General features: G+C 51.0%; 2 protein-coding genes across 4 annotated transcripts; one reads left to right on the top strand and one right to left on the bottom strand.

Annotated features, from left to right (window-relative positions):
- The first annotated feature begins 367 nt into the window (after nt 1-367).
- On the top strand, nt 368-1,908 carry DDIT4 (DNA damage inducible transcript 4). The gene is made up of 2 exons (XM_055721358.1): nt 368-526; nt 736-1,908. Exons 1-2 carry the CDS (start codon nt 430-432, stop codon nt 1,200-1,202), a joined length of 564 nt encoding a protein of 187 aa, XP_055577333.1. The 5' UTR covers nt 368-429; the 3' UTR covers nt 1,203-1,908.
- Nucleotides 1,909-5,098: 3,190 nt separating this feature from the next.
- DNAJB12 (DnaJ heat shock protein family (Hsp40) member B12) lies at nt 5,099-26,423 on the bottom strand. 3 transcript variants are annotated; one of them, XM_014286914.3, is made up of 9 exons: nt 26,290-26,423; nt 21,157-21,331; nt 19,622-19,767; nt 16,247-16,432; nt 14,137-14,216; nt 12,911-13,020; nt 9,598-9,770; nt 8,453-8,604; nt 5,099-7,047 (listed from the first exon to the last, which is right to left on the bottom strand). In XM_014286914.3, exons 2-8 carry the CDS (start codon nt 21,243-21,245, stop codon nt 8,483-8,485), a joined length of 906 nt encoding a protein of 301 aa, XP_014142389.1. In that variant the 5' UTR covers nt 21,246-21,331; nt 26,290-26,423; the 3' UTR covers nt 5,099-7,047; nt 8,453-8,482. The 3 variants fall into 3 exon arrangements, with proteins under 3 accessions (XP_014142389.1, XP_055575620.1, XP_055575621.1); XM_055719645.1 differs by lacking the exon at nt 26,290-26,423 and adding an exon at nt 24,829-25,004; XM_055719646.1 differs by lacking the exon at nt 26,290-26,423 and adding an exon at nt 24,829-25,004 and having other exon boundaries at nt 8,459-8,604.
- Nucleotides 26,424-26,426: the final 3 nt, after the last annotated feature.

The raw sequence follows: 26,426 nt of genomic DNA, 5'->3' as shown, positions 1-26,426 counted from the left end.
GGGGTGCCGGTGGTGAGGCCCAGGCCGAGGCCCAGGCCCAGGCCGTGTGCTGAGGTGCGGGACGGGACGAGGCCCGGGCCCAAGCCGGGACCCCGGGGGTGCCCGGGGGTGAGGCCCAGGCCCTGGGGCGGCAGCGGGGGCCGGGGAAGCCCGGCGGGCGCTGCGCAGAACGGCAGGCGGATTTCGCACGGGCCCGGCCCTCCTGACGCAACCCCCCGCGCCGTTTGCAGGGCCCGGGCCGGAGCGGGGCCGAGCGGGGGGGAGGGGGCGGAGCCTCCCGCTGTCACCGGGCAGGAGAGACGCCGCGGACGTGCCCCGCGCTCCCATTGGCGGGCGCGGGAAGGCGGGGCGGGGCCTCCCGCGCAGTCCCTATATAAGGCAGGCGGCGGGGAGCTGGCCCAGCGGAGCGGGCGGCGGAGGCGGGGTGCGATGCCGGGGCTGTGGGAGCGGCTGGCGGTCGGCGAGCGGGGCCGCCTGGAGACCTCCGACTGCGAGTCGCTGGGCAGCGCCTCCGGCTCGGAGGGAGGTGGGTGGGTGGGGGTCCGCGGGGGGGGGGAGCTGCTCCCGGGGGGTTCTGAGGGACTGGGAGGTGGCTGGGGGTGCCCGAGGGGGGTGTGGGGCGCTGTGTCAGCGGCTCTCGTGCCCCGTTACACCTCAGTCTGCTGGGCTGGGGGCACCCCCGGCCCACCCCTCCCTGCGGGCCCGGCGCTGACCTGCCTTTTGTTCCCTCCGCAGATGCCGAGGGGGTCTCCCTGCCGGACCTGGACCTGCTGCACGACCCCGAGGATGAGCTGCTGTGCGCCCACCTGATGGAGGTGGTGCAGGCCACGCTGGCCAGGGCCCCGCTGGGTGCCCGGCGCTGCTCCCGGCTCCTCATGCCGGCCCAGCTCCTGGCGCAGGTGCGGACCGAGCTGCTGCGCCTGGCCTGCAGCGAGCCCTGCGGGCTGCGTGGGGCCCTCCTTGACCTCTGCGTGGAGCACGGCAAGGCCTGCCACGAGGTGGGGCACATCGCCGTGGACCCTGCTGTGGTGCCCACCTTCCAGCTCACCCTGGTGCTCCGCCTGGACTCCCGCCTCTGGCCCAAGATCCAGGGACTCTTCACCTCGGGGCCGGCTTTCACGCCCCTGAAGCTGAGCACGGGCTTCAGGGTCATCAAGAAGAAGCTGTACAGCTCCGAGCAGCTGCTCATAGAGGAGTGCTGATGGGCTGGGCTGAAGTGACTGACCCAAGTGCTTCGGAAGACCTGGTTAGAGCGTGGTGGCTCCTGGCAGCCGCTGTAGTTTAGGTTAGGCTGGAGTAGGGCTGTAGGTGGAAAGTAGTTTGGGCAGGCGGAGGTCCCAGTGGGGTGCCTGCCTGTGCTGGGGCATCCCTGATGCGGAGCAGACCGGGACGCAGGCGGAGGTTGCTTCACACTGTCGATTGTGGGATGATTGCAGTAACCGAGCTCCTGGATGTGGCAGCAGGGCTGCTGGGGGGCACACGGTCTCCTCCTGTTGGCTGATTAATCATGGGGGTGGGGGGGTGGGGGGTGTTTGTAACAAGGATTGTAATCAATGGGGTTTCTGGGGGAGGGAGGGCGTGTGGGTGTGAGTGATGGCTGGGCTGTAGGTCTGGGTCAAAGACAACCCTGCTGCTGGCACCTGGTGGTTCTGTGCGGGCTCCCAGTAAGGCAGGAGGGGGGTCTGGAATCGCATTGCATCTTTGATCATGAGAGGGGTAAGAGTGGTGGGAGAGGGGCATGTGAGGCAAGGCAGGGACAGAGGGCAGGACCCCTCCCCGTGCTGTGCTGTGGGGGCTTCATTGGTTACAGTTTACTCATACACTTGATGTTCAAGTGCAAGACTTCCTATGCAATCATGTTGGGGTGTTTTTTTTACTTTTCTAATAAAACTTGTCTTAATTGATGAACTGTTGTTTCTCTGTCACTCTGGTCTGGAGGGGGATGATGCAACTGCTACCTACTGGTCTGAAATCCTGCTGGCATCCTTGGGAAGCCTTTCCCTGACCAGGCAGCCCCTGTGGTGGGAGCTGAAGGTTTGGGAAATGAGGGGGGAATCCCACTGCACCCGCTCCTAATTGCAGGCCACGGGGCTGTGAGTCAGGGGGAACTGAGTCAGGCTGCTGAGCCAGCCAGGTAGCTCTGTGCCTGAGGAGGAATGCTGTGACACCCCGGCAAGGGGCTGCTGCTCCTCCCCGGGGAACTACAGGGCAGAAAACTTGGGCAGAAAAATAGAATTGGCTAAAATTGTGAGGGAGTGACACAGGGAGGGTCACACCTGCAGGGGGAAGCACTCCCCAGCTCCAAATACACTGCAAAAATGAGACCAATTACCCAAGCCTGCAATTAGAGGGACTTGGGGAAGAGGCTTTCACTGAAGGGTGATTAAGCTGCTTGGCAAACGAAGAGCCCTCAGAAGGTGTGGGGGATAAAAAGAGCCTGAAAAATCATTTCCATTCAAATGTGAATTTATTCTGGCTTGGGCTTCTATTGTTTTGGGGTTTTTTTGTTTCCCCCCCTGGGGATGAACAGTGACCATTTATCATTTTCACCAAAAAAGCAGTTTCTGAAAAGGACAATCCACAACCTGAGTGGTGGCAGCAGAGTTTGCTCCCCCACGTAAATACTGCCTAGGAGCAATTGGGGCAACAAGCAGTGCCAGGCAGGTACAGCTGGAAACGTGCCTTTACAAAACCATGTTGTGCAATAGGGGGGTTTCCCCTAAAGTTTTGGGGACCGTGTGTCTCAGTCACATGCCAGAGCATCCCCCTCTCACGTGAGGGGCATCCCTGGTCAGGCAGTGTTGTGCCCTGCAGGGTTGTCCGGCAGCAAACCCACTGTCAAACCAGCGCAGGAGCCACTGAGCAGACTGGAAAGGAAACTCCAAACCCAAAGCTTTTTGGCAAAATCAGAAGAGCAGGTTTTGGCACCGCCAGCACAGGGTGGAAATGGAATGTTTGCTCCCTAGCCATGGTGAGAGATTTATGGCACGGTGATGGCAGTAACGCCGGTGGCTCAGCTTGGGCCATGCTGTCATCCCCTGCTGAGACATATTGTGTCTTGAAGCTATATATACAGCTCCATAAATACACATACTTTTATATATCGCACTCCTAAGCCCGCAGAGGGGATAGCCCCATGTCTTGCTGTGCCACCAGCAGCAGCGTGGCCCCCGCTCATCCCCTGCCAGCCTTTCCAAAGGTGGGCAAGGGGACCCTGCATCACTTTTTAAAAAATTATTATTACAAGCAATAACCAACGCTTTGCAGAAAACGCCAAGAAAGCAAAAAAAACCCCACCAAAACTCACATAAGCAAATGCAGGGCGGCAGGACGGCCTCTTCACTGGGGGGGTGCCCAGCAAAACCAGGTCCATGTGCCCCTGAAATGCGCCATGGTCACAACCCCAGCCACGAGCAATGGCAGGTGAAGCTTTGCTTCTATTTATAGCAAAATGGCCTTTCCATGACAAATCTGGGGAGGGATGTCAAGGTCCCTGGGGTTTCGCAGCTCCCTAGAAAGTGCCAGGAGCTTCCAGCAATGCTGTATTTAGCATCTCCCAGGGCAGGGGACAGGCAGAGGGATATTTTGGAATCCAAGAGGTGGTGGTAGGGCTATTTGTGGCACCATCATCAGCCCGGGGGGTCCCAGGTGCCTTCATGGTGGCAGGAAGATGGAGATTTTGGGGGCACCAGCAGCAATAAGGCAAATGAGGATTTAAATCCCAGGGTAATGCTAAACCCTCGTGTTTGCTGCCAAAAATGATGGTGGTGGGAAGCAGGGTCCCCTTCACTTCCTTTTGCCAGAGGAGGATGCTGGTGGGGCACCTGCCTTTCCCTGCTGCCTCCCTGCCTTGGGTGGCTGCTCCAGCTGAAAGCTCGGGCTAGCGAGCTGCCAGGTGGGGAAGGAGCTAATGGGCAGCCCAAACCACCAGCACTTCTGGGGAGCGGGCAGGGACCAGCACACCAAAATGCAGAGCATCTCCCATTGCTCTAGGCTGGAAATGATCCGAAATGCAGTAAAACTGCCCCAAAACCTGTGGCATGGGTGCACCTGATTGCAGAATTAAAAACAAAACAAAACAAAACAAAAACACAGCGGAGACTGTGCCAGTGGCACTGGGGGGTTTTGCCTTGTGGCTGTGTTGGTTCGTGCTGGACTCTCCTGGCTGGCCTGCTGGCACGGGTGTTGCAAGAGGTCAGCGGGGCTGACTCACCGCCACTGCTGGGAATGCAGCACTGAGGGGAAATGGAAGGGATGTGACACCTGGCTTCTGCAAGAAGGGGGAAAAAATGGGAAAAGGGGGGGAAAACCCCACCCCAAAACCTCCAGCCCTTTGGTACGTGCAGCTGGGGAGGAGGGGAGCACCAGCAGGGTCAAACCTGCCCCAGGTGCCGCGGGAAAAGCCTTTTGCTGCCCTGGGCAGGGAATATGTGGGAAAAAGACCCATTTGGGAGTGTGGACCTCAAATCCAACCCCAAGCATTTTGGGCTGGCAGTTTCTGAGCTGGTGCCGTTGGGAAGCATGTCCAAGCCAACATTTCTGCCCAGGACAAAAGCAGCTCGAGCCTTCACACCTGCTGCCCTCCTCAGATGGAGACCCATCCAAAGGGCACCTTAAAATGCTGGGGCGATGCTGCTAGGATGGTGGCATTCTGAGGTGAGAATATAGCATCCCCAAAAAAGAGCTTGGCCAGAGCATGCGGGGGACCCGGCTAACAGTGGCACTTCAGGGAGGGAAGGCGGGGTCCCCTCCTGGCACAAGCCACCCTGCTGGGAGCATCCAGCATCCTAGTGGAACCAGTTTGAAGCAAAGACGTCCTGCTGACCATTTGCTGTCACCTTGCTGGGACTCGCGGCTAACTTGGGGAGCCACACCTCCTCCTGATCTCCCCGTCCTTACCTCTGCCACACTGGGAAGGCTCCCGCAGCCTCCCGCAGCACTGGAGCTCTCAGCTGCTGGGACTTTCTGGGATGGCAAAGATGCTGGATTCAATTCATTGAACGCCTGTGCAGATGTGACAAAGGGGGCGTGAAGAAGGAGCTGTGAAACCAGAGCTGGCTGGGGCTAGGATCTGCAGGACACAAACACAGCAGGAGCCTTTCACGTTATAAACATTTATTTATAGATGTACAATTGTATAATTAATTCTAAATTGAGAGATACAGCCTCTGTAAGCATCCGTTAGGATCTACGCCTTCTCGCTTGTTATTATCCATGGGTATCTACTTGAAAAAAAATAACCAAAGGTTTTGGCAGGCAGGCTCTGGGCAAGGAATGTCATTGTGGAAGACATTCGGCACCTTCTGTGAACATGACTTTCATCCAACTCCCTCCCCCTGATCTCTTCACACTGGCTAGCCTGTGCCTCTATTAAGAGCTATTACCAAAAAAAAAAAAAAAAAAAAAGGAAAAATAAACCCCCTTAACATTAGGTCCAAGTCATGGCGGCTGTGGGATAAGGCTTGCAGTTAACAGGAGGCTTAGTATTTTGCAAAATAAATAAACAGCTGAAGACAGAGCATGTAGATTCCTACCAATAAAGACATAAAACCACCTTACCTCTCACCTCTTCCAGCCCCTGCCACCTCAGCCAGGAGCTGCCGCGCTTTTGATTCATTTCCCCTGAGCACGTCGGGGGACGGTTCCCACTGGAAATGTCTCTAGACAAAAATGAACTGCAGAGTACCACCAAAAAAAAAAAAATAAAATAAAAAAATATCCATTTATTCCATGGAAGGTAGCTCCACTCGTGTCAGTTTTGCTTTGAAGAGATGGCTCCTAACCTCGAGTGCCCTCCCACCGCCCTAATGCCAGTCCTGCCTGATGGTAATCGAGTGAGAGATGCGCTGCAGAGCTCAGTCAGGGTCCAAGGAGAGATCAGGCGCACCCTCCGATCTCCCCCGGCAAAACTTCTTTCAACAGAAGCAATACAAAGCTCCGTTTCTTATGAATTAGCAGTATTTTACAGGTCTCCTGTAGGAAACGTTAAGAGATAGGATGTCAAGGCCACAGCCATGTTGCACATGGGAGTGCTGATGGGTGAGGAACCCCAAGTGTAGGACAAAAAAAAAAAAAAAATCCAACAAAGGGGGACGGCCCGTGGAAAGCCCTCTTTACAGAACGAATGCTGCACGCTGATTACGAGGCAAAATTAAAGCAGACTCTGCAAAAAAAGAAGTTACGTGCACAAATAAACCCAACAACTGATGAGCAAAAACCATCCAGGACAATCCTTCCCGTCACCGAGTGCGACGCCAGGGCTCAGCTGACCCCCTGCAGCTTCTGCCAACGCTGCAAAACCACACCACCAATCTGGACAGTTTCCCTGATTTCTTTGTTACCCCCTACAGATTTGGAATTTCTTTTATTAAAACCTGAAATGCAGGTATCAGCATCCCAAGACACAGAATGCTGCTGTCCTCCAGAAAGCAAAATACAGTAACTCCAAAGTGATTCTTGTTTGAGTTGTCAGGCAGGAAAGCACTGCAGAGCAAGACACCCTGGGAAGAGATTCCCCACTTCCCTGCTTACCAAGCCAGGCAGAAAACATAATAATTTAATCATCCAACCCCTGCATAGTTTAAAAGTACAACATATATACAGCTATAAATTAATTCTAAATAGATTATATATTTTTTTTTAAAGTTTTCTTCTATCACCAAATCATCCGATTTCTCTCTCCATCAGCAGTAACCGGTGTAGTCACAAAGGGTCTCCCCTTCTGCTTCGTGGCTTCTGCAGTTAGTTTGTGTTATTTTACACTCTACGTGTCTGTTCTCGGGGTTGTGGGATCCCAGGAGCAACGAGACTGTTGCACGCTAGTGGTGTCGGAAGGGAAGGAGGAAGACGGGCAGCTTGATTTCCTGTCCTAATTGCTGCCTGAGACATAGGTCGAACAGCGGAGGCAGGCAGAGAGAAGAAAGAGGGCAGTTGTGCGTTGCTAATTCTCCAATTCCATTTTTAAGATAATGTTTGATTCTTTTAAATAACCAGTCTGTCACCTCGGCTCAGTGCACTTCACCAAAAGTCTTCAGGCATTTCAAGAGTCTGGGAACAAAAGCGGTAGTGGTGTCAGTCTCCAGACAATCGCACGTCACCGTACCTCCCTCTTCCTTCCCCCTCCCCACATTACAGGCAGCAGCTTTTTCATTCAGCAGCTTTTTCATTCACACTGTATCAACCTGCAGCGGGCCCTCTGCCTCACAGCAGCTCTCTTTTCAGGCCACGGCTAGAGAGAGGGAATTAAAGAAAAGCTGGTAATTAATGCCGATCTGTTGTGAAAGAAGAGGGGCAGTTATCAAAACAAGAGAGCGGGTGTATCAAGATAAGAATGGTTCCAAAAACAGGATACACCCAAAAAAAGGCTGAACGCGACCCAGAGCATTTGCTTTAAAGGCCAAATTTTCAGATGCGCACCCTTTGCCAAGGAAAATAAAAATCAAGCAAAAACTCCCCTGCTAAACCTCCTTACTTGTGTCTACAAATCAAGCAGCCAGATGTCCAGCGTCCTCGGGAAGTCTTAGCAAGCCTAAATGGTGTCCATACAACTAGCACTTGGTGTAAGCTTCACCTCTGATTTATTTTCTATAGAAACACTGTTTTCAAATTATTTTGTGGTAGGAGGGAGCTGTAAGTTTTACAGCCATCCCAGCAGTATCTGCTAGGTGAAATCAGCCCAGATAATTAAGCTGAAAAAGGACTCCAAACTCCGTGCCAATTTTTTTCATTATTTTCACACATTTCTCCCGTGATCCAACACATCCAGTCACACACGTGCTATCTGGGCCAGCCTTAATTCAAGCTCTCCAAGCCCTGAGCCTTCCAAATTTCCCCTCAGCTGTTTTTACTTTGATTCCCAGTTTAACACAGTAAGTTACTTCTACAACCTGCTGTGAACTCTAGCCATTTGCTTTGTTCTCCTCAAGTGTCACGGGAAGGCAACAGGGGGCAAGGAACATCTGTTTGGTAGGAGTCTGTTCCCTGTCATCATATTGCTTCAAGTGCCAGGGGATAACAGCTCTTTCAGTAAAACGGACAATAAAGCAACCAAATAAAGGTTCATTAAAACACGGTGGCTGGCTGTCACAGCCAGTAAAACACTTCCAACCAGCCGAGGTGCACATGGCCACTGCATCGAACGGGCAGCTCACGAGACCTCAGCTGAGTCGCCAACAAGCCTGTGGCTTTTGCTCTGTTCCTAGAGACCCAACACCGACAGTGCCAGAGAAAACAGGGAGCCTGGAGAGAGCAGAGGGTGCCGACATGCAAACTAAACAAAATCAATTTCCCGATTAACAAGTGTAGGCTTGACGGAGGGGGGTGCTTCCCCCTGTGATGTGTATGCATCCAGAGGAGACTCGTGAAGATTTTGTCTCAAACAGAGATTTAAGTAAGTATTAAAAGCACTATCATGCCCTGCTCCGCTGCCAGGGATAGCATCACTGGCTCGTACTTAGACCTCTGCTGAGCGGGCAGGCGGTGACTATCCGTGCAGAGAGGCTTGAACGTCTGACAGTCTGCTACAGCTGGGGGTGCCCATCCTCTGTGCTCGCTGGTACAGATCCGAGTCTCCGAAGTAGCGTGCCCGGTACAACAAGCCTTCCTCTGCAAAGGGAAAGCCCAGCGTTACAAACGTGATGTGGAAGGAGACCCACCCGCCAGGCCACATCCCACCACGGGCTCTGCTGGGAACAGGAGGCACCTCAAGTTCTTCAAGGTAAAACGAAGCACAGGATGAGGCTGAGGAAATGCTCTGCGACCTTTAGGACAGGATGGGCGTCACATCTGCTGACAGCTCATCCATCCCAGGGAAAGGCCTAGGAACCTGATGGGACCTGCCTCTAGTCCCAGGAGGCACACGAGGCAGCCTACACAAAGACTTCCCCGGCAGCACAGGGAAGAAGAAATGAAGAGGCTCACAGCTAGGTGCATCAGCCCCACTTGGCACTACTTGGGCTCTCCTGTGTCCCAGGTGCTCAAACCCTACCAGCCACTGCTCCAAGAGCTGTGATCATCACCTGCTGGGAACGGGCGGGCTGCGAAGTCAGGTCACCCCTGGGACTTGGCAAAAAGTTTGCTGCCTTCACCACACTGTGCTGCCTGGCCAGATCATTTCTCACGCTGTCCGGCTGGGTAGCTGTCCCTCCCAACCCTACGTGCCTTCAGCAGCAGCAGTGCTGCCACCACAGCCCTCTGTGCAGGGATGGGATATGGGATGGAGGACACCACGGGCAGCAGGCTTTCAGACATGGTCCCTGAACAACCGAAATATTACACAGAGCTATCAGTGGCCTCCTGAAAACGAGGTGGCTGCAACCTTCCCCCTCCACTGGAAATCAGAGATATCCTACGGACAGAACCTCCGGGGCACAACTCTTGTCTGACCAGTTCTACAGCAGCATTAAAAAACAAAACAAAAACCCCCACACACTGGATTTGTCATGAAGTCATAGGCAGACAAAAAAGCCAACAACACAGGAAACGTGCTTGTACCACGTTAAAGTATAACCTTAGCATAACTCAGCCCCCAAAGACCTTTCTGAGGCTGACCTCAACCAGCAGCCAAGACCCTCCGGCTCCCGACCCGACACTACTCACTCTGCTGCTTCTCTTTCCAGCAGTTATTTCGAAGGTTTGCAATATAGTCGTCCTCCACGCTCCTTTCAACGTTTTTGAGGTTCGTGCCTGTGTATTCATCTGCAAAGTTCTCAGATACGTAGTAGCCAACTTTCAAGTGCTCTGTTACTCTCCTGTGTATGTGACCCACAGACCTAGTTCAGGGAGAAGAGGCATTAACAGTGTAGGACATGCTTCAAGGGCAGATCAAAAAGCTCCCAGCTCTTTATAATGCACAATATGCCACAATACCACACCGCTGCAAAAAATACATTGCTCCCATGCATCCACAGACTTGAAGGTTTGGAAAGAAGTGTTTCTGGTGGAAATGAAATGCCAACACAGGGAGAGAAAACCTGCCAGGCCTCTAGCTAGGTGGGCAGAGCTCTGAATATAGACATAGCTCTGAGGCAGATTGCCCAGGGCCTAAACCCACTTAAAATGCGTTCATACGTTCACTGGAATTTTCAGCACTAATTAAATCTCTCTGCAATTTGCTTGCTGACGACACCATCGTCTGTTTTTGGCAGTGAGCCCCAAGGATGGGTACAAAGCTTGGAGGCTGCTGCTTGTGCGGTGCAGGGTGAGAGCAGCCAGCAAGGCAGAACAGCACCTGGAGGAGCACAGCAGCGCTGACGTGAGGGCAGCAAGGGGCTGGCTGTCACAGCTCCCCAGCACCCCCCCCCTGCTCAGCAAGGCTGCCCGTCAGTCGAACCCAGTCCCCTCTGCTAAGATATCTGCTAACCCCAAGAGCGTCAGCTTCCTCTACCACATCACATGCTGCAACGAACACTGTTGCTGCAAGAACAAAATTAGACCCGCTCTGCACTCGAGCCTGCACCAACTAGTACAGAAAGCACTTTCTAGAAGGAAATCTCTTCTTACCCTGCCCCCGTGGATTTGCATTTCAGACAAAGCCCTGTACTTATTTTTCCCAACACTCCAGCAAAACCTAGAGATACTCACTAGGGTGTGTTTGCAAGCTGTAACACAGGACCTGGGCCCAAATGCTCGATTCATCAGGAACAGCTCCATCTGGAGACGTGCCCAAAGTTTCCCATAATAAATACCAGCTGGCTGCTGCATTAAAAGTGAGCCTGAATCTTAAGCCAGGTATAAACATTAACTTATCTGGCTCACCCTTCAGTCTGTTATCAGGGTTTGCAGGAGTGATTCAAATACTCCTGCACGTTTCATCAAGGTCCAGCACTCAGGGATGAGTGGTAGATAACCAGATAGACTGAACATGACCCAAAAAGCTCTTCTGGCATTATTTGAGAGAAAAGGCTAATGCATCTCCAGCAGTGCCTGCTGGCAGAGATGCAGTCTGCAAGAAGCTCAGCTCACTATTCTACCTGTCAAGACAGAGCCCTAAGCTCTCCTGAAGTTCATATTCCTCTTCTGTATGAAGACGAACTACAGAGGCTACAAAGCATGCCCTCAAAGGAAGGGTATTTAAGCTCTCAGAGCTTCAGCAGCATGCTGGAGTGTAAAGCATGAAATTAAGGGCAGGACCTGGCACAAAAAACCTGCCACCTGAAGTCAGACATGCAATTAAGTCAGGCAAATTCGATGAGGTGTTATTGAAGAGCAGGGTGGCACAGTCAGGCCCACAGCCAAACAGGTCTTTCAGCAGAAAGCTAGTTTTTGGAAGAAATTTACAGAGGTAATGGAGTGACAAATGATTCTGTAGGACTCTACCTTTCCCACTGACAGCCTCACTATCAAGAAGTGGCATTAAAATCTCCGTGTGCCACTGAAACCTCTCCAGGTTCAAAAGCTTCTCACCTCCTGCTCACTGGGTTCAGTGCAGCGAGCTCCAGCGTTCTGCTGAACGGCAGCCAAGCACAGTGCTGCCCTTCACATTAGGCAGCAAAAAGGGCCCGTCTGCCTGTGTGAGCGAGCGAGGAGCACCGCCTGCCGGCACAGCACGCCTTCTGTCCCCAAGCCAATTTCATTCGAAGTGCCTTGGTCACTCGGGAAGGATGACAGAGGGCTGGATCAGCTCAATTGCCACTCTTGCCCAAATCCAAACGCAGAAATCTGTCTGCTTGCCACTACCCGAGCATGCACAGACAGGGACAGCACAGGGAACGCAGCAGCAGAGAAACACCCGGGGCTCAGGAATGGCTTTCCTGACAGCTGATACAGCTGGAAGCAAATCCCTGCCCTTAAAAGCTGCCCAACACCGAACATCTTCTCATCCCGCAAACCACCTCTTCACCAGTATAACCCAAACTGCTCCATCTATATAATGCTTAATTTTAAAGTCCTAATATCAGCAGCAGAAACCACATCTCAATACTCTTTAGCCTCTCAGAATAACCCTTAACCGTGTCCTCTTCAAAACCACTCCATCTTTCAGTTTCGAGCACTAAGGTCATAGTCTACCTTGGACCCAAAAGCTAAGCTGGGTTCTACAGTATTTAACATCATCAATGGCAAGTTTGTCACCCGTGAAACTGAACAGGGACCACTGGCTGTAACCGAGTCTACCCTCTTTAAATGCACATAAGGAACTCCCACTGAAAATTCATTAAGCTGTTGACAAGAATGATGCAAGCAGCCAGAAATCAAGCCTGTTTTCTCATTCTTTGTTGGCACTGTGAATTAAGAAAAGAAGAGTCACTTCATTTGTCAGCCAAATGAGCAGATCAGGGCATTTCCACAGGATCTAGAATGAAACAGTTTCACTTTTGCATAGTAAATGCCTGGCCGTAGCTATTTCATGGCAAGATTACAGTTCAAAACCAGGGGATTTCTCTGGGAGTGTCTTTTAGTCTACAGGAGTGTCTTTTATTCCTTCTTCTCTTCCTCTGCTGCTTTGTGTTAGTCATAAACGGAGGCTTTCATGAAGAACAGATCTGGCTTTTGTTTTTCACACCCCACTTTTAACTCTGCATCTCAGTTCATTTCTGCATATGGGATCTCAGTCCCGGGCTACAGTCTCTCAGGGTCTTTTCATCTGTCCCTTTCTAGGACAGATACACCCAGCTGTGGGTACGGGCTGCAATAAGTCTCTGTCAAAGAATATCCTCCCTTAGGCAAGTGAGCACCCTCCAACTTGGCCCACACCTTCCATCTCGAGACCTGTTTGTGAATCAGGGGACCTTCACTGATGTGTGAAATATCTTGCAGCAAGAGCAATGGTGTGATGAGAAATAGCAAAAAAAAACCCAAAACCAAAACGACAGGAAAAACAGATAGCCTAGATCCCTACCCCATCACGCAACCCTGCCCTCCAGAACCCAACCCCCACCCCAGCTGGACAAATTTTAGAGTAACAGGTACTAACGGCCTCTGGCTCAAACTGTACGGTGGGCTGGAGACCATCATCTGGCTGAGAGCAGACACAATGATCAGGATGAGGATAGGCATCAGCTGGACAAACAACCCAAGGCCACCCTGAAGGAACAGAAACACACAGTGGAGTGCCACCCATACACTTGTACGCAAGGATCCCACAGCATCACTCTCCCTCCCGGCAGTAACACAAGCTTGATTCTCCTGCTTTTTGTGGGCATTTGGCTTAGGAGGCACCCCAATATAACTGGGGGGAACCCAGCAGCCTACAGTTTCCCTCCCGAAAGGGCGGTGTGACTCTGAAGGTCCAAACCCACTGCCCCTTCTCCAGGTGTGACAAAGGGCAGCGGGGAACCTTGTGAGTGAATTTCAAAAGCCTCATGCCCATACTTGTTTTTCTAGAGTATATGTGCTTTCTGCCTTGCTTGTGCTAGTGAGCAGAACTGGTTTTATGGAAAGCCTTCTCCCCTCTTCAGTGTCAGATGAAAGCAATTCCCTCTCTACCTCGCCTCCTGCGCTTCCTCCAGTTCCAGCAAAGTGCATTTTCCCCTTTAAGCTTGAGAGAAAATATTAATGAAGTTCTTCTGGTTTATTTTTAAAAATATAATTGGTTATCTCCAGAAAATAGTAATTTTCAATACATAACCCTGGTCTCTTAAATAGTAAGTCCGTCATTCTCACTTCTATAGACCAGAGGAGTGCTGGAGATATACTTAGATTTTCTGTGATGGGAAAACATAAAAATAGCTCATGCTATAAAGTGTCTTCCTTGCCTAATTAAGCATCACAGATTAGAAACACCGCATCTTCAGTACTGGAATTATCTATTTGGAACTACAAATATGCACATTATCTGAAAAGTGGTTTTCCCTTTTTAAATTACAGAATTAAATCACAAAGGAAATGCTTATTCTGTGGTAAAGACAGGTACACTTTACTGGTGCCATCTTATTTCAAGGCAGCACTGTTTCAAGACACACCAGTGTTTTCCCCACTGGATGACAGCTATGAGAGTCCTGAGAGAACAACCTGCAGTACACTGAACTGCAACTGGGTGTAAATTCTGAAGGCAGCTCAATTCCCATGACTCCAACTTTTTCTGTTCAGTGGGGTGGAAACAAGCAGGACTGTTTCACAAGACAGCCATACCAACCAGCTCACAATTCGTGTATTGGAAAAACCTCTGGACTCCCAGCCCCCCGCCTGTTCTCCACTTACATCACCCTGATGTTCTCGTCTGTCCTGCCTCTGATGGTAAGTATATCGCATCCTGCCATTGCTGTATACGTGAACGTTACCTATAGGCAAAAGAAAACTGTTATACAAAAGGTCAGAGTACGTAAGACGGTGCTGGCTGGCCAGGAAAGGAACCACAAAAAGCGGCCATGTTCCATGTCAGCCCCACCGATAAAAAACACAGTAGGAAAAAGTAGCCTGGGTGCCAACAACAGCAATTTCAGGAATTTTGACTTAGAACATTGTCAGAATGGGCTTGATCTGTTTCTTTGGTTCAGGCCACACTGAGCAAAGATATAAGGACACAGAGATTGTACAGGAATCCACGCTGTGCTCGCACTTAGGTCTCGTTTGCCATTGCCACCGCTCTCAGCTCAGCCTACTTCACGCAGGCAGCAGCGTGCCAGCCAGCTCAGCGCAGGAAGAAGGACAGCACATCTGCCTGGCTGAGCTGCTTCCAGGCTGGAGCTGGGATGTCTCAGGGAAGTAGCGATTTGACAGACCTGGGCTGTTCCTGAGACCCCTGCGTATGTCCCAGTGCACAAGGTACACGTCCATGGTTTTGGTCAGCAGTTCACATGGCTGAAGCCCCTGACTCAAGCCACTCACTCCATCATGCTGTCTTGACAGAGATGGCTGTAGCTTTAGGGCAAGACAGATATGGGACTCCACAGGAGACTGATAAAAGAATTAATAAAAAAAAATAAATCTATTTGCCACCTGAAGCCAACACTTACAAAATGAGTTACATAAGCCACAGCTGAAAAAGGAGTATTCCTAAGGTACACTGAGCAGACAGGTCTGAAGGCAAGCTGGTGGTAGGCACAGAGATCCACCTATAGGATTCTGTAGGACCATATGAATATTCAGGCTGGATGTGACCTCAGGAGTTCCAACCTCCTGCTCAGAGCAGGGTCAGCTATGTAGAGAGAGTATCTTGTACAGGCCTCCTCACTTCTAATTGAATTTACTTTAGATTAAAACCGATTACAAAAAGAAATAATTTTGGTAGTTTTTCCACCCTAGAAACAGGGCTCTTCCATATCTTGTTTTAAGTGGCAAAACTACAGCTGAAAAGGGAGACTGTCTGAGAACGCAGTCCTGAATTCTCTTGGGACAGCGAGGAAAGGAAAAAAAAGACTGAACTAAAATAGCAACCTGCTGTTTTTACTGGAGTAGCTTTGCCTCTCTAACAGGCAGAACATGAATGCTGCAAAAGGCTTCCAGATGCCTTTGTAAGTACTTGGTGTTAGTGTGTTAATTCTTACATACCAGACAGGAAAGAGCTACCAGAGTAAATCTTCTCAACTGAAACAGAAATATTTATTTTTCCAAGCTGGTCCACAGAGGTCAAGTAACCACTGTCTCCACTGCCAGTCAAATATGACTATAGCAAATACAAGAGAGTCTTCTAAAATACCCTTATCCTTACATTGATCTGTGTCTTTTTGATCGGAGCTGATCAAGTGAAGGGGCGGTCACTCAGTTCTTTCCTGCTACCCAAGCCATGATCAGCACTGTTGATAGGCAGGAGACAGATTTAATTTTCAAGAGGTTTAAATTACGCTCTAGAAATAGCACTTTCCTCTTTTTTTATGGGACACAGTGGAAAGAAGGAAGTGGACAGCGATCTCAGAGAAACTGTTTCAGCTCCGTGGCAGAGCAGATCCAGATCCAGAATAAGACCCAAGCGTTACCACAGTTTGTTCTGATGAGAAGATTTACCTTCTAAAACCACCAGGCAGAAAAGCCTTCTTCAAAATAGGATTATTTTTACAACTAGCCTTAAAACAAGTAATTTTTTGTTCTAATGTTCAACCCAACCTAATAACAGCTAATGCTGCAAGCATGCAAACAAATACCTGAAGTTGGGAAGAAGTCCAGCTCTGATGGTATTACCTGCTGGATGCCGAGTTCTCCAAGTACCCCTCTGAACAATTTAGAAAACTCTACGAGTTTAGGTCATGTGTGAAGGAGAACTCTCTCTCGTCAAACTCAGCACTCTTTGCACGGCCAAATAAATCACTACTGCATTGTTGCTCTGTGAAAAGGATTGTGTCCCATTCAAGAGATTAAGGTTTAACGTGCTTACTAGAAGGAAAACCACCACCAAAAAACATGTTGAAGAGGTCCTCGGGGGAGATGTCTGCCTCAAACCCGCGGTGGAAGTCCGAGTGACTGTGTCCGTGCCGAGCAGGGTTGAGTTTCTCGTCGCCAAACTGGTCATATTGCTTCCTCTTCTCTGGGTTGCTCAATACTGCGTACGCATTGCCAATGGCTGAAATATTGACAATAAGGAAGCAATTAGTTTCTTTCTTCTACAAATAATACATTTAGCTCTGCCAACTGCCAGGACTTGCCTTTTTCATTACACAAATGAGATTCTCAACTACCCATGTCTTTCCAACAGGCTACTTCAGCGGTGCAGTAGTAGTACCACTTCTCTGGCGAACACAGACAGACGGAAACCACACCAAGGACTCAATTAATTCAAATAAAGAAGTTATGATACGACTGGTATGAATTCGGTATATGTCCCTAGAGAAACCCTCCCAGACGAATGAAACTATGAATTGTGAAGAAAATACTGGTAGTAGAGCAGCTACACTTTTCACTTAATTAAACTTACTTCTTTTGAACAACTAATGCCCAAATCCTTTAGCCGTAAGCAGCTGTATAGGAAAATACAATTTTAGTTGACAAATTTTATTCGAAAGTGGCACTAAGGGAATTTGATATCATAGCCTCAAACCAGAACTGCAAAGAATTTACATACGAGCTAGATCACTGAAAGAGACTTCAAAACCTCCCATAAAAGCTAGTAAGGAAATGGCTAGAATTTGTGTCTGTCAGCTATGAGTTTCAAAATCTCCAGATGCCAGAAGTAAGGTGCGTAATTACAAGGACTGTTAACCAGTGTCTGTGACGGTGGAAATGTACTGGGACTAAACCCCTGCCAGTTCCCCAGGTCACTCTCCTTCCAACCTCAGCATGTCTGAGCCTTTCTACCGAAACATCTGCCTGTCACCCTCCTATTTCTGTACTTCTCTCTCGACACGTTGCAGCTTACCACTTCCCCTCCGTACCAACCTACCCAAGAGCCTCCTGACATGACTGCAGAGCCTGTCCTCTCTCCTCTCTGGGTCGCAAGGAAGCAAAAATGTTCATGGCCGTAGTTGCCTGGTGTATAAAAGGCAGGGGCAGAAGTGATAGAAAAGGGAGATACATGCCCTTTGGAGAAGATTAACTCCAAGATTCAACATTTTCCCACTAGTCAGATCGAGGTGTACGGTTTCTTCTTGGACTAGAGATTTGGAGCATGGAGGATGTAATGTCAACACACTTGTTCTCCTTCTTGGTTATAATTAGTGCACACAGAGCAAACATTTCTACAACCAGGCAAGGAAGCTGGACGAAAAGGACTGACTCTCAGCATATCAGCTTGTTCCTTCAAACTGTGCAGTTAAGAAATGAAAACGGAGCGGTTCAGGGTTGTGTTCATTGTCTGACTTTCCTGCTGACAAAACCCAAGAAACACTTACTTCCAAATCAGGATTGTAGCTCGAAGTAGCCAGGTTCAACTCTTTTTCCAACGTCAGCCAAAGGTAGCAATGCAAATCTGCCACAAGACAGACTGCAGGCAACTGTAACTACAGACTGAGACAAGGTCTCAGGACAAGATGTAATGCTTTATCAGCTGTCACTGAGAAGACAAATGCCAAGACTTCAGCTAATACATCAACGTAAGAAAAAATTAACTAAAATCCTCATAGCAGTGCACATTTCCCCCTTCACCCTCTGGAACCAAACAGCTGGACTTCAGCGAGCCCTGCAACCTAGGAGCTCAGCTGAGGGACAGGGGAGCCAATGAGGCAAGGCTTGGAGGAGAGATAACCTGAGAGTAGATAGCTCTGCAGCGGAGGATAAAGGGCACCTTGCTTAACACACGACTCCTGGCACGTAACTCTTGACAAAGGCTTCGGCAAACATCATTATTTAAGATTACAGGTGAAGAAACCTGCCTTTCGCCACTTAGCAAGGATTGAAGGATAAACTATCGAGCAGCACATGCGGCATAGATAGATGTCTGCAGATGCTCGCTCTTTAATCTGGCCCCCATACTAAAACACGCTCTCCCAAGTAGCTGGGGGTCAGCTCATTATTTGCTAACAGCAACACACTTATCAGTTATGGATTTAAGCCTTGAAAGACTTGAACAAACCTTACATAAGACTTTTACTGCTGAATTCAGGTCTCCTAGAAGCTTACCCGAATACTGTATCAATACACTCACACCAGGCTAGCCTTGCTCCCTGCTCCAGCAGTAGTCTCTTGTGTTTCACTCCCAAGATGGCCAGAATCAGAACACACTATTTTAATGGCATAACAGTGCTGTACAGCTGGCATCAAGGTGTTCTGCATTCAGCTCAACAGTAATAATCAAAATTCTACAGCCTGCAAGGGTAAATCAGGTTACACGTTCCAAGCAACACCATTTCTCTTTGGAAAATTACTCCGGTTTTAGGGTATCTTATCACTCACAAAACATCCCTGCTGCATTTGTAGAGAGGCTCTGAGAACTGGGATGTCTGCAGCAGAACTGAAGCTCACGGTGACCTTTTTTGAGCTCTGGCTGGGCTCAGATGTACGGCTGGTGCAGTTTCACCCTAGAAATTTTCACCTGGGGTTTCTATCCAGCAATTCCATCCATAGCCTCTCACGGTGGTCAGGTGCTGTGTGCTTGCTTAGAAATCTGAAGGCTTATCAACTGCCTCAAACGCTCAACGAGTGTAAGAGTCTAAATACCAGTTCTGAAGATGGGTTTCCTGCCATTGGGCCTGCCCTGCAACGTTTCTCTCAAGGGATTTGTGAACCCAACAGCTGTCTCTGGCACTGCACAACTTAGTGGGTCTCTACTGGATTTGCCTGTAGACAGGGGTGCGTCCCAGCACCTGCCCTGTGCCAGCTGGCTGCAGGACTCGCAGCTTCTCCCTGCTAGGTGAATGCTCCTGCATCTCCCCAAAAAAGAGGATAGTTAACATCCTGAGGGAATTTTCTCCTGAGCAGCATGGCAGGAGGCTGGAGCAACACACGGGAAGAGCTGCTAGGAGAAAGGGAAGGAAGGCTTCTCCTTGTCCAACTAGCAGAGGTGGAACCTACGTGTGCCAACCTGGTTTTTTTAAATTATTATTTTATTATTTATCATTTTTATTTATATTTAATTTTTAAATTTTTATTATTCATATTATATAAAAATATAATATATATATATATTGACATTTTATTATTTTAAGCTTATACTTTGCTCGTAATACAACCAGCTTAGAAGAAAGACAACTTTACAAAGAAGAGCTTTATGTTCACTCTACCCGACTCATGAGGTTGCTTTTAGGAGTCCTTGCTAGCCCAGCTCAGCACCATCGCCTGATACCTGAGGGCAGATCACAATACTGGAGATGTTCTTTACCTTTAAATGCCTCAGTAGCCCCTGGTGCATGGTTCTTATCGGGGTGAAACTTCAGCGCAAGTTTCCGGTAAGCCTTTTTCAGGTCCTCATCAGAAGCTTCTCTGTTTACTCCTAGAATTTCATAGTAATCTTTGCATTGCTTTACCCTGCCAGTAGAGAGAGGAGAAAACACGGGACAGTTTGTTTCAGCTGTGAAAAGCACTTTGCATTGAATACAACTTTGCAACATCTCAGGCACCATGGTTTCGATCAATGTTGTTCAGTGACCTCTGGTTTACTCAGCTCTAATTCCTCAGAGTGACCCAGTTTTTTTCACAGACTCATTCCCACTGTGCCTGCATTAGTAGCACACAAACACTCTCACCTAACAAGTCAAGCCAGTAGAGGTAGTAAGGCCTCTCCTCAGGCAATGCTATCACCTGCAAAGGAATGTCATTGGCAAATAAGCTTCAGATTCATCATTCTCAGGGTCTGGAGGCTGTTTGGGAGGGACTACAAACAGCAGGCCAGGATCTAAAGGATAGCTGGGCTACTGGCTTTTTTCCTCCCTCTCCTCAGTCTCAGTTAATTCACAGACCTAAAAATAACATCAGCTGAATTCTAGAGGAAGAAAGAGGGAGCTGCCCAGGCCTGTGTGCACAGCCCTGTTTGTTCTGGGTACACGCACAGCCCAGCAATGGTTTCTCCTTATCACATGACCTTAATGAGACAGAATACGGCAGGCTGGGGTTTTGGAGAAATGGGTGACGTAATAAGAGTCCCCGTAAGTCCATTAGCCAGCACAGTTTTGCGCAATTCAGGCCATGCCCACAACCTTAAACAAAGTTTACAAAGTGACTCTGCCTGCAGTTCAGTCCTTCAGCTTCCAGTATTTGCAAATAGTAGAAAGGAAGAAAGAACCGACTGAAACAGTGGTTGGAAAGTTAGGTGACTGAATAAACATGTCCTGGGACTTTCCAGCAGAGGCTTCAGGAACATATCATGCTAACAGAGTGAAGCGTCCTGCAGTGGCTTTATCACGCTCTCATAGAGACCACGAGCAGAGTATCATCAGGAGAGAGGAAGAGGGATATGCCCTGTTACTTGCTACTGGACCAGACCTTAGAGCAGAAGAGCTGCCTACTGCAAGCTATGAGCCATGACTTCCACCTACAGGGTCTCAGGAGCACATGGGATTTCTTCCCAGCATTACTGAATAACACAAAGGCAAACGTTAACGTGAAGTTCATGAGATAAATGTGTCCAAACTGCCTCTTTGGAACTCAGCCAGGAAGAGGCCTACATGCCTACTGTTCTAGCCCTCATGCATGCCTTTGGGGGAAAATCTCATTCCTTGCAGACCCAACCCAGCTGCCTCCCAGGGCAGCGGTAGCTATAAATCCTCTATCCAGGTATGCTTTTAACACCCAGCCAGTTAAAGCCAACTCAATATGGTTCAAAGCTGAAATCTTTAAAACACTGTGGAAAACAGACTGGCATCACACGATAAACTCAAACAAACTACGGGTTGAGGCCACCGACAGCTGCGCACACACCTCTTCACTGCATCCACCTGGTCCTGAGTGTAGCCCTTGGGGGCCTCCCCACCAGCCTCTCCGTTGGCCGACGGGAAGTCTCCGCTCATTTTCTTGAACTGAGGGTTTGTGGACTCCCTGGATTGGGACTGGCCACTGGCCGACTGCTCATTCTTGTTCAGTGACTCAAGAAGAACTGAAATGAGAAAAAAATGGAAAGAAAAAAGAAATTAAGAGACTGCCAAGCTCAATCTTGCCCTTCCAACTCTCCCATAAAGAGACCCCTCTTCATCTCTGCCACTGCTCCAAGATCCCCCACCCTTTGTGAGAAAGGCCTTCACTTTTTGATCCAAGGAACCCTTCAACTCCCGCTGCTTCTTGCCCAGATGCGAGGGCTACTGCTAAAGATATTGCCTGCTTCTCCCAATCCACACAACCTCCACCAAAAGCCCAGGCTGACCCAGCCAGACAGTCCAGGAGCCACAGTGGATCACTGATGTGGCACATCCTTGTCCTCTCCTGGGTTTTTTTCCCATGTCTTTCCTTAACAGCGAAGCATTTCCACATTTGTTCTCTAGCACACTGTAAAGCATATTAATCTTCATCTCCTGCCTTTGGGAGTCTACTGTGCTGAGTAAATTATGTGACGGTGCACATATCTTTTAGAGAGCTTAGAAAATAATACCATGGGATGCCAGTCGCAGGGGGACACTCCCCTTTTGGGGGACTGATTGCTGGCAGCACGGCAGGACCCGTAACACATAAGTCAGAAAGAAGGGTGCTTTGCTCTCTTGCGCAGTCTTACCTACATATTCCATGTGTGAAGAAGCTGTGAAAACCGTCTTCTATCTCAATTACTGAATATGAATAGCATAAATTCCGTTTCCCTTTTCTTAAGTAGAGTGTGCATGTGTTTTGGGTAAATTACTGCAGACTATTGCCTCCCCCTCGCAAGGCTAAGAAAACTTGTCATCCATCCCTTCCAGCCAAGAGGGGACAAACATTCAGGTGTGACAACACTGTGAAACCAAGTGAGACTCCTCCAAGCACAGAAGTATCTTTCCACCTGCATTTCCCTGGAACTGGATAGCACCACCTTTTTAAACTATTTTTGTCTTTTTTTAACCAAACATCAAGACTGATCTCTTTATGCCTGTAGTTTCTGAAGTTTATATATTGCATCCCCATTAAAAAGAATAGGTGCACGGAATACGATTAAAACCAGACAACATTATTTACAAAGGCATCAGTAACTTGACAAGGTTGCAGTCCTGTATCCAGAGCCTAGAACCAAGAAGGATGTTTCACCTTCTCCTGCATATTGCACATTACAGACCTTGTACTATGGGGGTATCACGTTCTTTATGCAAGTGCAAACAATGCTTGCAGGCCAAGGGATGAGCCAAGATATCCTATCTGCCCCACAGAGCTTGTAGAGGCAAGAAAAAACCGCTTGGTAATCCAACAGCCAACACAGGCAATTATTACAAGACGAAGGAGAAAAAATACCTCGCTGGATGAGCTTTTGAGCCTGGGGGCTTCAGTGATTGCAGCTTTCAGAAAAATAAAACCTTTCCTTGCTCGCATTTACACCATTAAGGTGTTCACAGAATTATAGCCTTTGCTTTTGTTCCTTCCAAACCTGGAGCAAACTGCCAGGCACTTTTAAACCTTGTCTTGTGGGGCTGTCCCTCCACTCACTGCACTCTTGCTGTTTTGGGCTGAGTACCCTACAGCTTGCCAAGAGATTTTTAGTAATGTAGTTCACAAAAACAACCACAGAAGCCCACGTATGGCCACAGCTCAGTCCTGTTTTGCTCTACGGCCCCAGCCCTATTGCTTCTGCATCCCAAAGCTATGCTGGTCCTCAGTGCAGCACAGCACAAACTCATAAACTACTGAAGCAGAGGCTGCTGAATTAGTTTCCAGTTCTGCCAACTCAGCTCCCCACTAAGCACACGCTATGGATCACTTTTCCTTGCCTACTAGCTAACATCTATTCAATTCCTGTTAGTTCTTCCAAAATTCACGCTTAAAGGTGACCAGCGGGACTTTGTCTATACCAGAGTGCCCAGCTGTGTTACCATAGATGATTTTTGCTGAAATCTCCTTGCAAAACCCTTTGCTGATCCTGTGATGACACCTGTAGGACTCAGCCAGGGTCAGTTTGAAGCAGTGGCTGTGCAAGGTCCACGTTGCTGATCACTGCCAAACCCAACGTAACTCACAAGGAGGAGATCTCCCAGGGGCACACGCACTGCGTAAAGACTCAACTGCCGTGTAACTGTGGGATCTCTGGCAACATTTCCCAACCACAGACCAGACCAAAAGCGTGCGGGTGAGCAACTGGCAGGACATGAAGCGAAGGGTCCCTGGACTGCAGCTCGGATGGGAAACTTGCATCAGCAGCTTGGCTGGGGCTGGCCACAAATTAGCACGCTGTAAACACTAACCTGCCCTGCTGCCCCCCTTGCCTCTGCTTTCCTCCCCTGTGCTCCAGTTCCCTAACAGTACGTGTCCCACCTTTCATTCCAGCTGTTCCAGGCTGCAGGACTAAGGGAAACCGTGACTGCTTTACATTGCAAACTGGTGCTTGCTGCCATCCAGATCTGCTTTCCCGCTGCACACCCGAGCAGACCCCCTCAGGGCGAGCAGTCCTTCTCGGGGGAGCCTTTCTGCGTGCTATGCCGCGCTTTTTCCTCCAAAATGCACATTTCTTAGCCAGTAATTCCATAAAAGTATAAACTCTGGATCAGAAGGAAAGCCACACCGCACGTACCGCAGGCCGATACGGTACGTCTGAGGGAATGGGAAGAGGCCTCTTGCAACCAAAGAGAATTACAGGAAACCTCGGGCTCTCCGCAGGACAGACAAGCTGCAAAACGCAGCCGAGGAATCCAAACCCAGACACAGCGTGTCAAAGTAAACGAAGGGGGGGCAAAAAGTATTTCTACAGCTCTTTGCGTAAATTTCTGCTCGGCTGCTTCTGCAATCCACTTCCCTGTGGCTTTTGTGACACGTTAGCTCCGTACGCCACACAGCTTCCAGGAAATGAGATCGTTCCTCAAAACCCATGGAACCGGCCGGCGGCCTTCGAAGAAGGAAGGGTGGTTTTTACGCTGCCGAAACGGACCGCGGCAGCAATAGCGGGGAACGAGCAGCGGCCGGGGAGAGCCGGGAGCGGGGGTCACACCGGGCCCGCGTCCCGCCCGCCGCTCCTGGGGCCGAGGCGCCTGGGGCCGCTCCGCGGCGGGGCCGAGCAGGGGGAAGGCTTTCAGCGGCCCCACCGAGGGCTCCCCCCTCCCGCCCTGCCCAGCCCCTTCTCTCCCGGTGCCACCGGCAGCCGTGACGGCCGGGGCACCGGAGCAGCGGGAGCTCAGGGCGGTGCGGAGCCCCGCGCTCCCCCCGCCCGGCCCGCCGAGGGGCCCGCGGAGCCCCAGGGAGACACGGGCCAGCTGTACCGGCCACAGCGGCGGGCAGCGCCCCCGGCCCCCCGCGGCCCCTCACGGCGGCGGGGCCGCCCCACCCCAGCGCCCCCCGCCCCCCGCGGCGGACTCGGCTGCCCGGCGTGCCCCGCGCGGCCCCCCCGCAGGGCGCGCGGCGCAGGCGCGGTGCGGGTGAGAGGTCAGGCGCGGCGGCGGCGGCGCAGGCCCCGCTCCCCCGGGCCCCCCTCCGGCCCCCCCTGGCGCTCACCGCGGACCCGCGGCGAGGGGTACAAGCGCTGCGCCTTCTCCAGGAAGCGGCGGGCCTTGTCGGGCTGGTTGGCCTTGGCGGCGGCCAGCGCGATGCCGATGCACCGCTCCGCCTCGTCCCTGTTCGACTCCATGGCGGCGGCAGCGGCGGCCGGGCGGGGGCGGGCGGAGGGGGCGGAGCCTCGCGCGGGCTGATGGCGTCACAGGCGCCCCGCCCCCGCCCGCCTTGGCGCCGCGGCATGGCGGAGGGCGCGGGTCCCGGCGGGGGCGGAAGCGGGAGCGGCTGGCCCGGCCCGCTGGCGGCAGCATGCCTTCCGCCCGGGCCCGGGCAGGACGAGCCCCGCGGAGCCCTGCCGGGACCGCGGCCGGGGGCTGCTGGAAGGGAGGGAGGGCCCCGCCGGCAGGCCGGGCCGCACGCAAGGCGCTGGGGGAGCCGCTGGGGGAGCCGCCGGCGGCCGCGGCCCCGCTCCGCAGCGCGCAGGGCCCGGAGGGGTCCCGGCAGCGGCGGCGGGCTGGAACTTTAGGGGTTTCTTTTCCCCTCCCCCGTCGCTGCCAGGGCCCCATCTAGGGTGGCCCACGTCAGGGAGGCCCCGCCCGGGCCTGCGGAGCCCGAGGAAGGTAGGAGTGGGGAAGGGAATCACAGTCCTGTCTACTGTGAATAGCCAAGGCAAGCGTCAAGAGGAGGGTGCCAGGCTGTGTGCAGTGGTGCCCAGCGACGGGACAAGGGGTACAGTGGGCACAAACACCACGAGAACTTCCATCTGAATATGAGGAAGAACTTTACCTTGTGAGTGCCGAGCCCTGGCCCAGGCTGCCCAGAGAGGCTGGGCAGGCTCCTTGCTGGGGACATTTAAAACCCGCCTGGACATGACGCAGCAGCCTGCTCTGGGTGAAGCTGCTTTAGCATCACCCAGGAGATGGTGCTCTGCAATTACAACTTGCCATGCGATTATCTCAGCTTTCACAGCAGAGGCTGTTTTATAGATTCAGTTCTACTAGGGATGTAACAGGCTTAATTTTGCTCTAAAAGAGAGAATTTCAAGACAGGTGACATAGCTGCCTGTGGGCTTGCAGGGAGCAGACAGGACAGGCAGCAAGAAGGATGGGCAAAACCTGCATTCCAGCATCCTTGCTGCTCCATGTAACGTGACAGCACAGGGACCAACACCTGAACAGAGCACGCTACTGGCAGGCAAACTGGAAGGAGATGACACTAGACAGAGTGCTACTCAATAGCAGGATCAATATCCCAGTATGAAAATATTCTAGAAGTGTTCTATCCCCTCAAAGAAAGGCTGGAGCTTGTGGCTGTCCTTTAAACACCTGCAGAGAGTGCTCCTCTCCGCGATTTGGAGGCCCTGGCAAATCGCTTCTGGGGCCATCCCAAACAAGACAACTTGCCCGGGGCCAGTTGGCAACACAGGACAGCAGACATGGCAGCACTGGCCTTTCCAGTACTCACTTCTGGGCCTTGTCTTTCCAGCTCTGGAAAGTCATGGGTTTTATTCTCCCTCTTCCAAAACGCCCCGTCTCCAGTGACACGCCACCAGCCTTAGATGAAGACCTGAAGCAGTCAAAAGAGATGAACCATGAGCCATG

Source organism: Falco cherrug, chromosome 9 (assembly GCF_023634085.1).
Source record: "Falco cherrug isolate bFalChe1 chromosome 9, bFalChe1.pri, whole genome shotgun sequence".
Lineage (NCBI taxonomy): Eukaryota > Metazoa > Chordata > Aves > Falconiformes > Falconidae > Falco > Falco cherrug.
This window is presented reverse-complemented; position numbering and strand designations above follow the sequence as displayed.

Bases quoted from the DNA above. Each gene is read 5' to 3' on its own strand.
- DNAJB12 (XM_055719645.1), bottom strand. From the start codon at position 24,961: ATGGAGTCGAACAGGGACGAGGCGGAGCGGTGCATCGGCATCGCGCTG. The intron at 21,332-24,828 runs GTGAGCGCCAGG...TTCTCATTTCAG, and splicing joins CCCCTCGCCGCGGGTCCGCG to TTCTTCTTGAGTCACTGAAC. The intron at 19,768-21,156 runs GTGTGTGCGCAG...CTCTACTGGCAG, and splicing joins CAGGTGGATGCAGTGAAGAG to GGTAAAGCAATGCAAAGATT.
- DDIT4 (XM_055721358.1), top strand. From the start codon at position 430: ATGCCGGGGCTGTGGGAGCGGCTGGCGGTCGGCGAGCGGGGCCGCCTG. The intron at 527-735 runs GTGGGTGGGTGG...TTCCCTCCGCAG, and splicing joins CGCCTCCGGCTCGGAGGGAG to ATGCCGAGGGGGTCTCCCTG.